This window comes from Grammomys surdaster, unplaced genomic scaffold (genome assembly GCF_004785775.1).
Source record: "Grammomys surdaster isolate TR1022 unplaced genomic scaffold, NIH_TR_1.0 123045, whole genome shotgun sequence".
Classification (NCBI taxonomy): Eukaryota; Metazoa; Chordata; class Mammalia; order Rodentia; family Muridae; genus Grammomys; species Grammomys surdaster.
Window position 1 is genome coordinate 24762 of NW_021618397.1, and position 13832 is coordinate 38593.

Below are 13832 nucleotides of genomic sequence, written 5' to 3' on the forward strand. Positions count from 1 at the left end.
AAAGAAAGAAAGAAAGAAAGAAAGAAAGAAAGAAAGAAAGAAAGAAAGAAAGAGGAGGAGAAGAAGAAGAACAACAAGAACAAGAAGAACAAGAAGAAGAAGAACAAGAACAAGAAGAAGAAGAACAAGAAAAAGAAAAAGCTTACAGACTGATTTTTTTCTTCCCAGACAACTACTATTCCCTTCCATGTCACTAACTTCTTCTCATCACTCTTTCTGTACTTTGTTTAAGCTGGGTGGTTTCTTAATCTACAGTATTGACTGCCATCTCGAACCTAGTTTGGATATTTCTTCTCTGGCTTTTCTCCCATCCACATATAATCAATAGACCGTGGTGATGATTCTAAAGGATTGCTCAAAGGTGAGGGGGTGAGTTCCAGAGCTTTGGGGTTCTTCATAAGTTGCCTGCCCTCTGCCAGTCTATACCACCTCCCCTGAAATACAAAAACTGTTATTCCTAACAGGCAAGCTAAGCCTTACAATTAATTAATGGCCATAAAAAAAGTATATTATAAACGTCTGAAATTCTCATAATAAAACTCATCATCTTATACAGTTAATATGCTGTGGGGTCTGCTTAAATCCAACATAAATCCAATATAACTCAAATACCATGTCAATGCAGATGACAAAAATGTATTGTAATCAAGCTGATTACAATCCATTACAGTCCATCGGGGCCACAGACCAGACCCAAGAGCTGCACTAAGACCCTGAAGGAATGTTGTACAGCTTACTTAAGGAATGAGACCTTAATGATAGGAGAGCGTAATGGTCTGCAGCATTGTCCAATCATGTTTTGACATAAGGGGTTGAGGAAGGGAGTTTTCACCTATCAGGTTAGAGGTTGGTCCTTGGGCCTGGGAACATGAACTTAGTTTGGCCCTGCCAGAAAGATGGAGAAGATGTCCTTGAGATGTCTGGACTCAGACAACTGCTTCCTTGCAACAGAAGCTGTTCAGCTGTTGAGAAGTCCTCAGCTTCCCCAGGGCCTGGGACCTTGAATTTAGTTTCTCTCTATGATTAAAAGGAGTCTGAAACTGAAATGGTAGTTCTTAGAATTAGTTTCTTTTGCTTGTCCCCAACAAATATGTGTTAATAGGCTATGTCTTTAACAAAAGGTGTGCCCATACGGAAAGCCTCATGTCTTTTTTGTCTTCCAGAAGCACCGGTGCAGGGTTTCTGGCCCTAAACACCTCAGCCTCGCCAGTGGCAGTCACGACAACAAATCCAATGGACAAAACCATACCTGGAAGTTTCAACAGCAGGACCCTGATCCCAAACTTGATCATCATCATCTCCGGACTTGTTGGACTGACAGGAAACGCCATTGTGTTCTGGCTCCTGGGCTTCCGCTTGCGCAGGAATGCCTTCTCAGTCTACATCCTAAACTTGGCCCTGGCTGACTTCCTTTTCCTCCTCTGTCACATGATAGATTCCACGCTGCTTCTTCTCAAGTTTTCCTACCCCAACATTATCCTTCTCCCTTGCTTTAACACCGTCATGATGGTTCCCTACATCGCAGGCCTGAGCATGCTCAGTGCCATCAGCACGGAGCGCTGCCTATCTGTCCTATGCCCTATCTGGTATCGCTGCCGCCGCCCAAAGCACACCTCAACTGTCATGTGCACTGCGATCTGGGTCCTGTCACTGTTGATCAGCATTGTGAATAGGTATTTATGTGGCTTCTTAGATACCAAATATGAAAATGACAACCGGTGTCTGGCATCGAACTTCTTTACTGCCGCATGCCTGATGTTTTTGTTTGTGGTCCTTTTTCTGTCCAGCCTGGCTCTGCTGGCCAGGTTGTTCTGTGGTGCTGGGCGGATGAAGCTTACCAGATTGTACATGACCATCATGCTGACCATTTTGGTTTTTCTCCTCTGTGGGTTGCCCTTTGGCATCCACTGGTTCCTGTTAATCTGGGTTAAGATTCATTATGGTGTATTTACTTATGGTCTGTATCTGGCATCACTCGTCCTGACTGCTGTCAACAGCTGTGCCAACCCCATCATTTACTTCTTCGTGGGCTCCTTCAGGCAACAGTTGAAGCACCAGACCCTCAAAATGGTTCTCCAGAGGGCGCTGCAGGACACTCCTGAGACAGCTGAAAACACAGCGGAGATGTCAAGCAGCAAAGCGGAGCCGTGATGAAGAGCTTCCGCCTGGACCTCAGAGGTGGCTTTGGAGTGAACATTGCCCTACTGCTCTTGACTGCTGTCCACTCTCCCCTCAGCCTTGTGACTTGACATGCCTCAGTGGTCCACCAACATCTTTAACAGCTGTCTATTGACTTAGTTTTTCTACCTCTCCTGAGTAAAAGCATTAATCAGAAAGTATTGTGTTTCCATCCTTCTTGACATTAATAAAAGTCTCATTCTAACTTCCTCTGAAGCATTCTTGCTGTTTCTTTGCAACTTTTGTTGTCATGGAAATAGCCCAGGTCCAAAACCATGACCCTCTTGCCTGTGATTGTTCTGTACCTGAATGTAAAGACAAAGGAGCCCCATGGTTTCCTGTGAAACATCTTCATGAGACAACACCTTCAACAAAAATGTCTTACACCTATCCAATGACAATGCTCACCATGCTGATAATAGGGTAAGACTCATACACAATTTACAAAGACAGGTGTGAGGCCCAGACACCACACTACATACATTACACAGTCTCAGGAACCTGTGGTTCAGCAGAAGAACCCCATGTCCCCAGCCAGCTGACCCTAGCAGCCAGAAGTCTTGAAGTACCTGAGGATGTAGATGCTGTGAGTTCTAAATGAAGAAGAACAGCGAGACTCTATTTTTTTTTAATCTGATTCAATCATGGCTGCCTTAGAGCTCCTGTCTATCCACGGAAACAAAGCAGGTGATGGAATTCCAAAATGTCACTGGTCTGATCCTATTCCATAAGAAATGTGGGACCTGCTTTCTGAACAAGGCTGTGAGATTTGACTTTATTGTAACCATGGCCTAAATATAAGAACTATATTGATTACAAAAAACCTAGAAATTCACCCTCTCTACCATAACTATAATCAAAATGAGCACATATTCTTTATACCTGACTGACAGATGCCTGGCATTTGGAGATACTGCTGTGACATGTTCTTTCTGTACGTGGAGATGGTGCATGTCAGACACTAATATTACAGTGACAGTTTTAGTCATAAAAATACATGTGATTGTTGCCCCTAATATCAGGAGTTCCCAGCAGTATAGAAGAGGCCTTCTTACACAAATCTCTCATACAGATACAACTGACTCTGAATGCATTCAGGATAAAATACAGATATGTCAAAAGAGGAGAGTATCTTGTTTATAAACTAGAGTTACAACCATGCAGTTGAGCAGGGTAAATTTGGGACAATTTCCTGGGATGCTTGGAATCTGAATTGATGACTCTACAATTTTGACCACCATATTAATTTTTTGTGGCAGGTGTGGGAAGATAAACAGTCTAGACACAATAAAATGGGAGAAGGGAGAACTCATTGTGACATTTTGTTTATAGTAATAATAATAAATCTTAAGATTCTTCAGAGAATTGCTATCAACACTTACACACACATACACACACACACACACACACACACATCTTTACTATCCTGGACCTCTGCCAGATACTCGGTCTTAGCTGCAACAAGGATCCTAGGCTGCAACATCCATATTGGCTCTGAACAGACAGGTATTGGCATAGATTTGCAAAAAAAAAAAAAAAAAAAACTAAAGTAAAAGTCAACTCCAAAAGAATGTCGCATCAGACAGAGCCATCAGCCCTGCACTCACCAAGCCAAAGTCAGCATCCTTTCCTCCCAACCCTGCTTCCAAGGACATCTCCATCCCTGCTGTTCCACGGGCTACAGATGAGATGATAAAAACAAAATTGAGGGGCTTTGAGAAGTAAGCAGTAGGAAGCAAGCAGAATGCCCCACTTCCCTGGTACAGTCTTTTTGAGAACAGAGGAAAGAGCTTCAGCCTCAGAGTAAGTTTAACATTTCATTCCCTGAGTAACCCTAAACTCTAAACATTGGCTTAAATTGATAACAACCTAACAGAAACCTTGTATTTGAGAAGTCACCAAAGGTCTTTGTATACTCAGAATAGACACTTTTTTCCTTTGCGGTGTAACAAACTGAGAACTCTGCCTCTGAGCTATACCACCTTACACCTCCTGGACATCCAAGTTAAGCCCTTTGTAACAGCTTGTTACACTTGTAACAGAACACAGCACATCAGTTTTCGAGGCTCTGAAGAAGACAGTAGGAGAAAGAGACAAGGCTTGGCCACACTATGCTCTCTCTGTACATTTCTATGTATTCCCTTCCAAAAGCTCTACATTTTGGGGAGGAAAAATAAAAATTTAAATGTTGCTTAATTACCATAAGTTCCTGTGACATTTTCTTCCTGCCTAGGTGTGTGGTTAACATCTGTCCAGAAAACCAGTGTCCTCCTTAGTGGTGACTGATATCCATGTGAGTGGTCCATCTACGAACTGCAGCTGTCTGTCGTTTTATAAAGTTGTATTCTGGTTTAACTGTAGCCACGTGCATGTGTACATACCTGGGACCAGCCCAGGAGGAGGGCAGGGCTTGGAATGGGAGGATGTAAGAGCAGCAGGGGAAGAATCAGACACTGACACCATTCAGTTTCATTTCATGAGAGACGGAACAAAAAGGAAGCACATTTGGGTATGACTTGGCCTACTCTGACAACCTGTGTCTCTCACAGGCTTTATTTATACATAAAATCGTTTCCTCTGAAACTTTATCCATTGATTACACAGCTTTTTAAAATATATTTACTTCTAAAGTCTTCCTTGATTACATAAGGATATTGAACGAGGAACAAAACAAGCAATCAGCAACTTTATGAGAACTAAAAATTAACATTATAGTAAAATCAATTTCCTTTTAACTCAATATCTTCTTCCTTCTAAGACTAGTGTCATAAAGCCTTGTGGTTACAGAAATACTAAACAGGGTGACTGTATTTGAATTTGATTGTGTTTCAGTTTGACACAGAATTAATAGACCAAAAGTTATTTCCTACTACCTGTTATATCAAGCTTGGTTTTTTGCAAACGTTCTATCTCTCTGACCCCTGTTTAATTCTTCTTTTCCTTCCTCTCTATTTCTTTTATATTTGGCATAAGACCACTGAACTTTTTCTTTGAAATATTGTGCAGCCCTTGCTTAAGCAAAGGTGGTTTGTTCTTTTTTTTTTCTACAATATCAGAAAAGTTTTGGTCTGACAAGTCTGTTTAGGAAGGCAGACAGCTTGCTGAGCCAAAATATTTTCTTCTTTGTCTCTGTCATAAACCCTTGTTTCAATATGATTCTTATCTTTATTACAATTCTGTATAGAATAGAAGAACATCAGAATGCCTAAAAATGCTTCCTTTTGCCTGCAGAAAGGTACCAAGGCTTGTCATTAACTGTATAATCACAATCTCTTCTTATTCATACCAGTCCCTTATTTCTGAAGCTGAACATAAATGCCTAGTGATTCTATTACAGTTTTTCAGCTTCTAGAATTTCTCTGTTTTTCTCTTTAATATTTTTTTTCTCAAATCCTCTGTCTCACGCTTACTAATAACGTTCATTAATGATCTAAGTAATAAGTTCTAAGAAAGACTCAATTTTCTGCATACCTGTTCTTCCTGAGGACCTTCCATTAATTTCATTTTTGTTTGCACCAGCTTTTTGTTGTCCCAGCGCTAGCTTTTGGAGGGATACCTTTAACAGTTAGCCTGGGATTCACCACACAGGCCAGGAAGGCTAGCCCTTGAGTTTCCTGGGATCCTATCCCCATCCTGACTCTTGTCTTGCAGCACTGGTTACAGACCTGCACCACCTCACCCTGCTTTGCACACACTGTATATTAGTTACCTGTTATTGCAACAAAATATCCGATCCAAGCAATTTGAGGAAGGAAGGGTCTCTTTTGGCTTAGAGTTCAAGGCCAGGGCTATCCCGACAAGGCAGTCCTGGCAACAAGAATATGAGACTGAGGCTTACATCACCCCTTTGTCAGGAAGCAGAGAGCAATGAGTGTTCCATGCTCATCTGGAGTCCTGTTTCCTCAGTCCTGGACCACAGCCCATGGAACATTGATACCCACATTCAGGGTAGACTTCCCACTTCACTTAACCTAATCTAGATATCCCTCACAAACGTTCCCAGAGACTAACATAATCCAGACAACCCCTTGTCTTCTCAGTGACTCTAGGTCCTATCTGATGGACATTAAATATTAACTATCACACACAGATTCTGGGGATCTGAACTCAGGTTTTCATGCTTACAAAACAAATACCTTACTGGCCGAGCTACCAGGCTCATCCTTAGGCCTCACTGCTTCAAGTGCTCCATGAATGGACTCCCAGTGCTCCATGAATGGACTCCCAGTGCTCCATGAATGGACTCCCACACTCAGCATAATGTCCTTAGGATTCATCCAAGCTGCAGCATGTACCAATAATTCATTGATTTTTTTTTTCCTGTGAAAGAGTAGGCTTCTATGACAAGGTCACACACATTGTTCCACAGGTCACAAGTGACAGGGCACTTGGATTGTTTCCAGACTAGCTTTTATAAATAAAGATGAGTTCAGTGTGTTTATACAGATTTTTAAGTGAACATAGTTTTCCATTTCCTAGGATATGTGCCACAATGGAACATTGAGTAGAATAAGAAGTACGTATTTAAATTTCCAGAAAATTCCAAAGTATTTTCCATGGTGCTAAATTGTATTACTTTCCCAATTGGCAGTGTATTAAAACTCAGATTTCTCCAAATCCTTGCCAGCATTGGAACCTAGAATAATTTAGCCATTCTAGGAGGAGTACAAAAAGTGCATACTAGTTCCTCAGGAGCCTTCTCTCCATGGCTTGCGGACCAACCTCTGTGTCTCCGTGCCCTAATGTCTTCTCTTCACTGTGTTTCTTATTTCATTCTTCCATGATTGCTTTATTTTCTTAGAGACTGAAACAGTCTGTCCTTCAGGGCAGCTCATTAAGAAAGAACATAGCCCACTGTAGTAGCACAAGCCTTTAATCCCAGCACTTGGGAAACAGAGGTAAATGCATCTATGTGAGTTCAAGAACAATGTGCTCTATATAACAAGTTCTAGAACAGCCAGGACTACACAAAGAAAACTTAAATCCCTGTCTCAAATCTTACTTCCACCCCCCCAAAAAAAATAATAAATATTTTTTAAAAAGAAAATAAGTAAACAAAAGTTTCAAAATAGCTTTAGGAAGACCCTGAAACTGATAAGATTCACTAGGCCTCTCCCTCCTCAAGAACATATAAACAGTAAAGATTGCTGAGAACACCTGTCAGACAAGCCAAGAAGCAAAGAAGACTCTGAGACCAAACCAGCTGCCTAGCAGAAGCAGATGTCAGCCTGAGCTGCCTGGAACAGGCTCAGACCAACTGAGGCACCTGGAAAGAACACTCTCCAGCCTGTGGAGCTGCCTGCAGATCATGCTGTGCATTCCAGGGTCCCAGGTTTTGTAAGCTGTCACCCATGCTGGGGTGGGCTATGGTGACGCAACTGTCTAAGTCCTTTCTGCTCCTGTAAGTAACCCTTCATCCATATCTGTTGTAGGTAACCCCAACAAAACTCATTGGCTCCCCAAACTGGACTTGGGTGCTTTGGTGGTATCCATACTTAGCTTTGTCATATAGTCCCTACCTGGAATGAGTAGATGTGTGTGCTTCATCTCCTCAGGAAACATCTGTCACATGATAACAATTTCATGCATATATTGGACTGTATCCACTTCCCATAACCCGATCCTATTCTCATCCCACCCTGTGTACAGCTCTCATTGGATGTGACCTGCACGTCCCTAAAAGTCATAGTCTAGGATAAGGGGGAGTGAGATTTCCACATACAACTACTCGAGGGACACAGTTAAATCCATAGCAAGTTCTTTTTGTGTATTTGGTGAATTAATTTGCTAAAGAGATGTTCTGAGTGTGGTTTTTATTTGTCAGATGTGTGTTGCTTGTCACAGCCTCCTTAATGAAATAGAGATCTTAATTTTGATCACAATTTTGGAAACTAAAAATTCAAACATCATCCAGGCTCTGGGCTAAGTCTTACGGTGGATGACAGGGGTGCATGAGAAGGAGAGACCCCTTACCTAACCAGGAATCACGAAGACATGGGTAGCCAGACGGATCTTTCTACAACTGTGTCTCACAAACCCCAGGGTTTGCCTGAGAATAGGATTCCCAGCGCACCTAAGAATGCCCCACCATGCTGTCCTTTGTAAAGCTCCACAGAGCCAATCACCATGGTAACTGGGTACCAATCACATAAGTTCTCAGAGGGTTAGCGACATACAATTAAACGATATCCAAAACTTAGCAATAATATTAGGGTGCCTGTAGTGAGAGGACCAGAAAGGTGAGTCACAGATTTAAAACTTTAAGGGTCTACACTACTTGAAAATAAATTAATTGCAACTTTGTCGAAGTGGAAGAAGGAGAAAGAAGAACGTGTTTTATGTGCTGAACCCTTTATGTTTCATAAGGGAAGCAAACTGATTCTTTTACTCACAATGACAAATTAAAACAAATTAAGGGGCTACTTGGATGCTTATTTCACATGTGTGGGGGTACCAGGGCCAATCCCCAGCATCACAGAAATAAATAAATAATAAGCTAAGTTTGCTATTCAGAGCTGACAATAACAGAAATACGGGGGCTGGAATTGGTGGTGCGTGTCTATAATCTCAGCACTTGGGAGGCAAAGATAGGCGAATATAGGAGATCAAGGACATCCTGGGCTACTTAGCGAATTCCAGGCCAGCTAAGAATAAATAATGAGACCTGGTCAAAAAAAAAAAAAAAAAAAAAAAAAAGGAACTGATGCCAGCGGCAAGCGATAATCAGTGGTGGTCTCTGAAGTGTGAGCTCAGGGGGATTCTCATTCTGCATACATCTCTGTGTTATTGAGAACAGCCGTGAAAGTCCTGCTGCCAAGACAAGGTAACCCTTTGACCTGGTGAGCCTTGGATGGCTCAATTCTTTATACATCTCTTTTAAAACTCCATAGTGCAAGGTCACCTTGCTGGATGCTAAGATAAGCTGGCAATTAAAAAGAAGAATCACGATACTTTTAAGAAATAGAGAAAAGGGAAGAGGCACAAGCGTGCGTGGAATTGGGGCAGAGGAGACCAAGAAACACATCAGTGGCCGACCTAGTCTCAGCTGGCTCCCAGCTCTGATCTGCTCCCACTTCTTGTGCAAGGAATCACATGAACCGACCAGAATACTGATATGCTCCAACTGGTTTCCATCTCTTATTCCAGATTCTGCAGACATCTAGAAATTTACCGAAGTGTGCACTCTGCTGTCACGGAGGCTGAGAAAGGATCTTCCCTTTCAGGGAAGGTCAGCCCCCTACCCTTGACAGGAGACCGGAACCGGAAAGGTTGCGGTTGCATTCCTTTCAGGCATCCTCTTGTGATGTTTGCTCCCTGTATCCTGTGTCTCCATCTCCTCCCCAGAGTGGGAGGAGCAGAGAGCATGGTGCTTCCTCAGGAAGAAGGGGTGAGGAAGCTGCCTTCTGAGCACAGGGTGTCATCAGAACCATCTGAGAGTGTCCTAAGTGGGCTTACCCAGACCCTCCCATGCAAGTTCCTCTGTTCCCTTCATTCTCACCATTCAGATCTGTCCCGGTAGGAATGGCTGCCTCTTGCGTTCTCTAAGAAGCAGGGTGATATACAGCTTTGCTTCCCAGAAGGCTCTAACGTGGGTCCCCTGGTTCTGCTGCCTTTCCAAACACTTTCAATTATGTTTCTCAGGGCTCCAGGAAGAAACAGGCCAAAGAATACCTCAGGGAAGGGCTATTTACAAAACAGGCAGGTTAAGGAGAAATGTCAGTGTCTACAGAATCACCCCCAAAAGCAGTATGCAGGCTGCACCTTGTCCTCCTGGCTGTGAGGCACAGGACAGAGCTGGCTCCAGACAGCCACTGTCACCTGTGGCTGCAGTAGTGGAAGATGTGACCCAGGCTGCTGGGGAAGCACTGCCCGAGTAACAGCCTCATAGAAGACAGATGGGGAATAACAAACCCAGATCCCTCTCCTCTTGCTTCCAGAGCCCCGTGGTGTCAGCAATCCAAATAGAAACAGAAAGAAAAGGATCCAAAGGATGGGGTTCACAGTGCCCACTCTCCTTAGACGCCAAACGGCAAAGGAAGGTGACAGTGAAAGAATCCTCATGGCCCATGAGACTATCCCTCACATCTCCTGTCTTTTACACTTTTGTCCCCTAGGGTTTTCAGTGCCTTGAAAATGGAATTTTAAAAGGTAAAGACATAGTCATTGTAATAATGATTTTAATTAGGGCCTTACTAGGCATGGGTTAGAAACCCCAAAGCATCAGACCCAAAGACTTTCACAAAACTCCTCCCCGCACCCAGTCCTAGAGATGAAGCAGCATCTTTGTGATTCTCCACGACTCTCAGTCCTATCAATGCTGCAGGGACTTAGTGGGGAAGTGGGGTGGAATGAGGGGCACTCCCTCTGTTACCCCATGATCAGGAATCGGTTGTATCCCTCTACTCATCTGCCGATTCTCCATGACTCTCAGTCCTATCAATGCTGCAGGGACTTAGTGGGGAAGTGGGGTGGAATGAGGGGCACTCCCTCTGTTATCCCATGATCAGGAATCGGTTGTATCCCTCTACTCATCTGCCATTGGTTACACCACTCACTATTCAGATGCTCAGATCACATGGTAACATCAACATCACGGGGGAAAAATTGGGGACAGGATGTGGTGACACATGCCTGTGATCCCAGCATTGGGAGGGAGGTGGGGGCAGTAGGACCAATAATTCAGGGTCTCCTCAGCCAAATCGGGATCCATTGTAACTTAAAACTCAAAATATCACTATCAAAGAAGAGGAGAGTGGGCCACTGGGATCGGGTGAAAGCACTTTCCTCAGAGCCCGGTGACCTAAGTGTGATCCTCAGAACCTCCCTAGTAGAAGGAAAGAACCAAATGAGCCCCACATGCCGCCCTCTGACCTCCGAACCAGCACTGTGGCATGTGTACACACACAGCTAAAAGGGAGGCCAAGGAGGGATGCTGGGATGCACTTGCATCTTCAAAGATGATCGCTTCAATTCTATGTTCACATGAAGTATGTTTTTAAGTTCCCAAAAAGGGATAAGAGGAAATGTGAGACAGGAGTCAAGCAGACCCAGCAGCTGTCCTGAGATCACTCTTGAAAATGACCCAAGAGAGTCCCTTTGTCTCCTTAGATCTCACAGTCCTCCTGGGCTAGGTGAGGACATTGTAAGAGACATTCTTTAAGGAACATACTGAACACTGGGGAACGGTATCAGATAAAACAGCAGTGTTTTAGCCTTTAGAGTTCCATGTTTGAGGAAGAAGTTATCGTCCTCAAATATCGCACATGCACCCTAAAGACATGTCTAAACTGGGAAGTGCTTCGAGTGGATACAGCACACTGTTTTCCCTCCAATTTCCCTGTTTGCACCAACCAAAGCCATGGGAGCTCATCTCCCTGAGGGGGCTCATCTCTCTGCATGGGCTCATCTCTCTGTGGGGGGCTCATCTCTCTGCGGGGGGTCCTCTCTCTGAGGGGCTCACCTCTCTAAGGAGCTCATCTCTCTGAGGGGGGTCCTGGGGGGGGGGGTGAGTTCACCAAGAGCATCTTCTCTTGTGCCCCAGGGAGGATGTGTCCTCCTTTCACCTGAGGGCTCCCTGCCCTGGAGAGTCCTCTGACTAGCAAAGCTGTGGGTGCTTTGAGGGGATGAGGGGAAATTGCCATCTGTATCCCCCGTGTAATTGGTTATGCTTGTCCTCTGTTTTTAAAGCCAGTCTATGCCACATTTTATTTCATCCACACTTTTTATTGCACCATTAGATATAACTTGGGAATTATCAGTCTGGTTTTCGCCCTCATCTACCTGTAATAAATGCAAATGGGGAGGAGGGACAGAGGACGGAACATGGTGGTTTCAAGTCACACACCGTGTGAGACCAGGAGCTAAACTCTCATCCCACACTCTGCACAATGGAAAATGTATTAAATCTTATCACATAGGATCTTGAGGTGATCCAAGGAGAACATGCCTGGTAAACAACCCACAGATGCTGTCACCAAGCTGAGCACTAACCCTCTTCCTTCTGCTAGGATGTGCTTCAGTAAGTCACTGTTTACAGTCCATTTTTCACACAGGCCCTTCTCACAGAGAGAGCTTCCATCAAAGAAGAAAACACTGTGAGGGCTCTTCTGGGATGTCGAGTAGAATGACCTCTTATTCCTTACAGCTCACATCTTACGACTCCTCCAGGGCTTTCCTATGCTTCAGACATGTCTTTTCAGGGGCACTCAAGACCTCACCCTCCTTACAGCTTCCTGCTTTGCACAAAGTGCTTCTCTCCGGCACAAATCTTACTCACTGTGCACATAAGTGCTTCTAAGTGAGGACAGAGCTGTATTGAATCCTCACGTCAGAGCCATTTGTTTTCTGACCAGCATCAGTTATCTGAGTGCCCACAAACCACTCCGAATATGTGCAGAGCTGTCTCACACAACGAGAGAAGGCTGCTGGATGTAATCTCATCACACTGTGTCTGAGTGTGCCGATGCCTCTCAGTCCACCTTCATTTCCCCTTTTACCTAAATTATCAAACAGCACACTGTTCCTCACCCATGGATTTATTTATTTATTCACTGAACAAAGGCTGAGACCAACTGGGCCACCAATCAAACCAAGCACTAGCGATATGAAGTTCTCTGTCCCCCTCCCTAGTGTGGTAAACCATTCTAGGCCCGGCTCCTCTTTCTCCTACCCAGAGTCCACAGTCTTCTCACAGCCTTAAAGCGAGATCTTTCTTGAATGGAACTGTTTCAGTCAGGAGGATGCCATGGTCACAGAGCCTGAGATTGTCCCTGGCTCGGTCCCATTAATTGAATCCTAGTATATTTCCATGTCATTTGGAGGAGCTGGCATATCGAACAGCAAGCTTGGGCTGTTAGGATAAAGAATACTTGGTTTTCATGAACATTCCAAGAATCCTCAGTCTTGATAGACTTCTTAGTCTCCACAGTCCTGTTTCCCTCCTTTTTTTTTTTTAAAGTGTGAAACTATTTTTTTAAGAATCATTGTATTTATTGTACATGCACACGTACCTTATCTGCATATACACCTGCGTGCCAGAAGAGGGCATCAGATCCATTGTAGATGGTCATGAGCCACTGTGTGTTTGCTGAGGATTGAACTCAGAACCTCTGGAAGAGCTATAGTCCTCTTAACAGCTGAGCCATCTCTCCACCCCGTTTCCCTCCCCTTAAACATGAAGACAAAGGTGTCCATTATGCAGGGTAATACTGAAAATGAGATGTTCTGCAGCAGATGCTCAGGTCTTAGTTAGGTTCCTGGGATAAGTAGAAGACTGCTGAGTACAGATCCAGCCACTAAGGAGAAGAACAGAAGTCACAGCAATGAATGAAGTTAACCCACCCTTTCCTCCAACCTTTGACACAAAGAACTGGTCCTCATCACTGCCCTGGTTGGGCTGGCAAGAGTTGTAATTATTCTCTGGCTTTTTGTCTTCTACGTGGGCAGACAGATTTAGTCCATATCCCAAATCTTTCTATAGCCCATTTCTTCCCCTAGTACCATGTCATTGGTTTCCTGTCAGGTGTCATCAGCTCTCTGCATTCCAAAAACCTCAATATCTTAAAGAAGAGGGGAGTCACAATCCAGTGTCACCAACACTGGACACTGCCCACTTGTCCTGTGGCCCATCTATCATTGTCACTGTCTGAGGCACA

At 43.9% G+C, this 13832-nt stretch overlaps 1 protein-coding gene across 2 annotated transcripts in view; it reads left to right on the forward strand.

The window, feature by feature from the left end:
* LOC114636231 (mas-related G-protein coupled receptor member A) overlaps positions 1–2394 on the forward strand; it is a 19608-nt gene extending 17214 nt beyond the window's left edge. Inside the window, exon 3 of one of the 2 annotated variants that reach the window (XM_028784437.1) lies at positions 1167–2394. In XM_028784437.1, the coding sequence (XP_028640270.1) occupies positions 1167–2151 (985 nt within the window). In that variant the 3' untranslated portion in view covers positions 2152–2394. Of the gene's footprint in view, positions 1–1163 lie in introns of both variants that reach the window. The other variant, XM_028784436.1, reaches the window with a different exon arrangement.
* The last annotated feature ends 11438 nt before the right edge of the window (positions 2395–13832 follow it).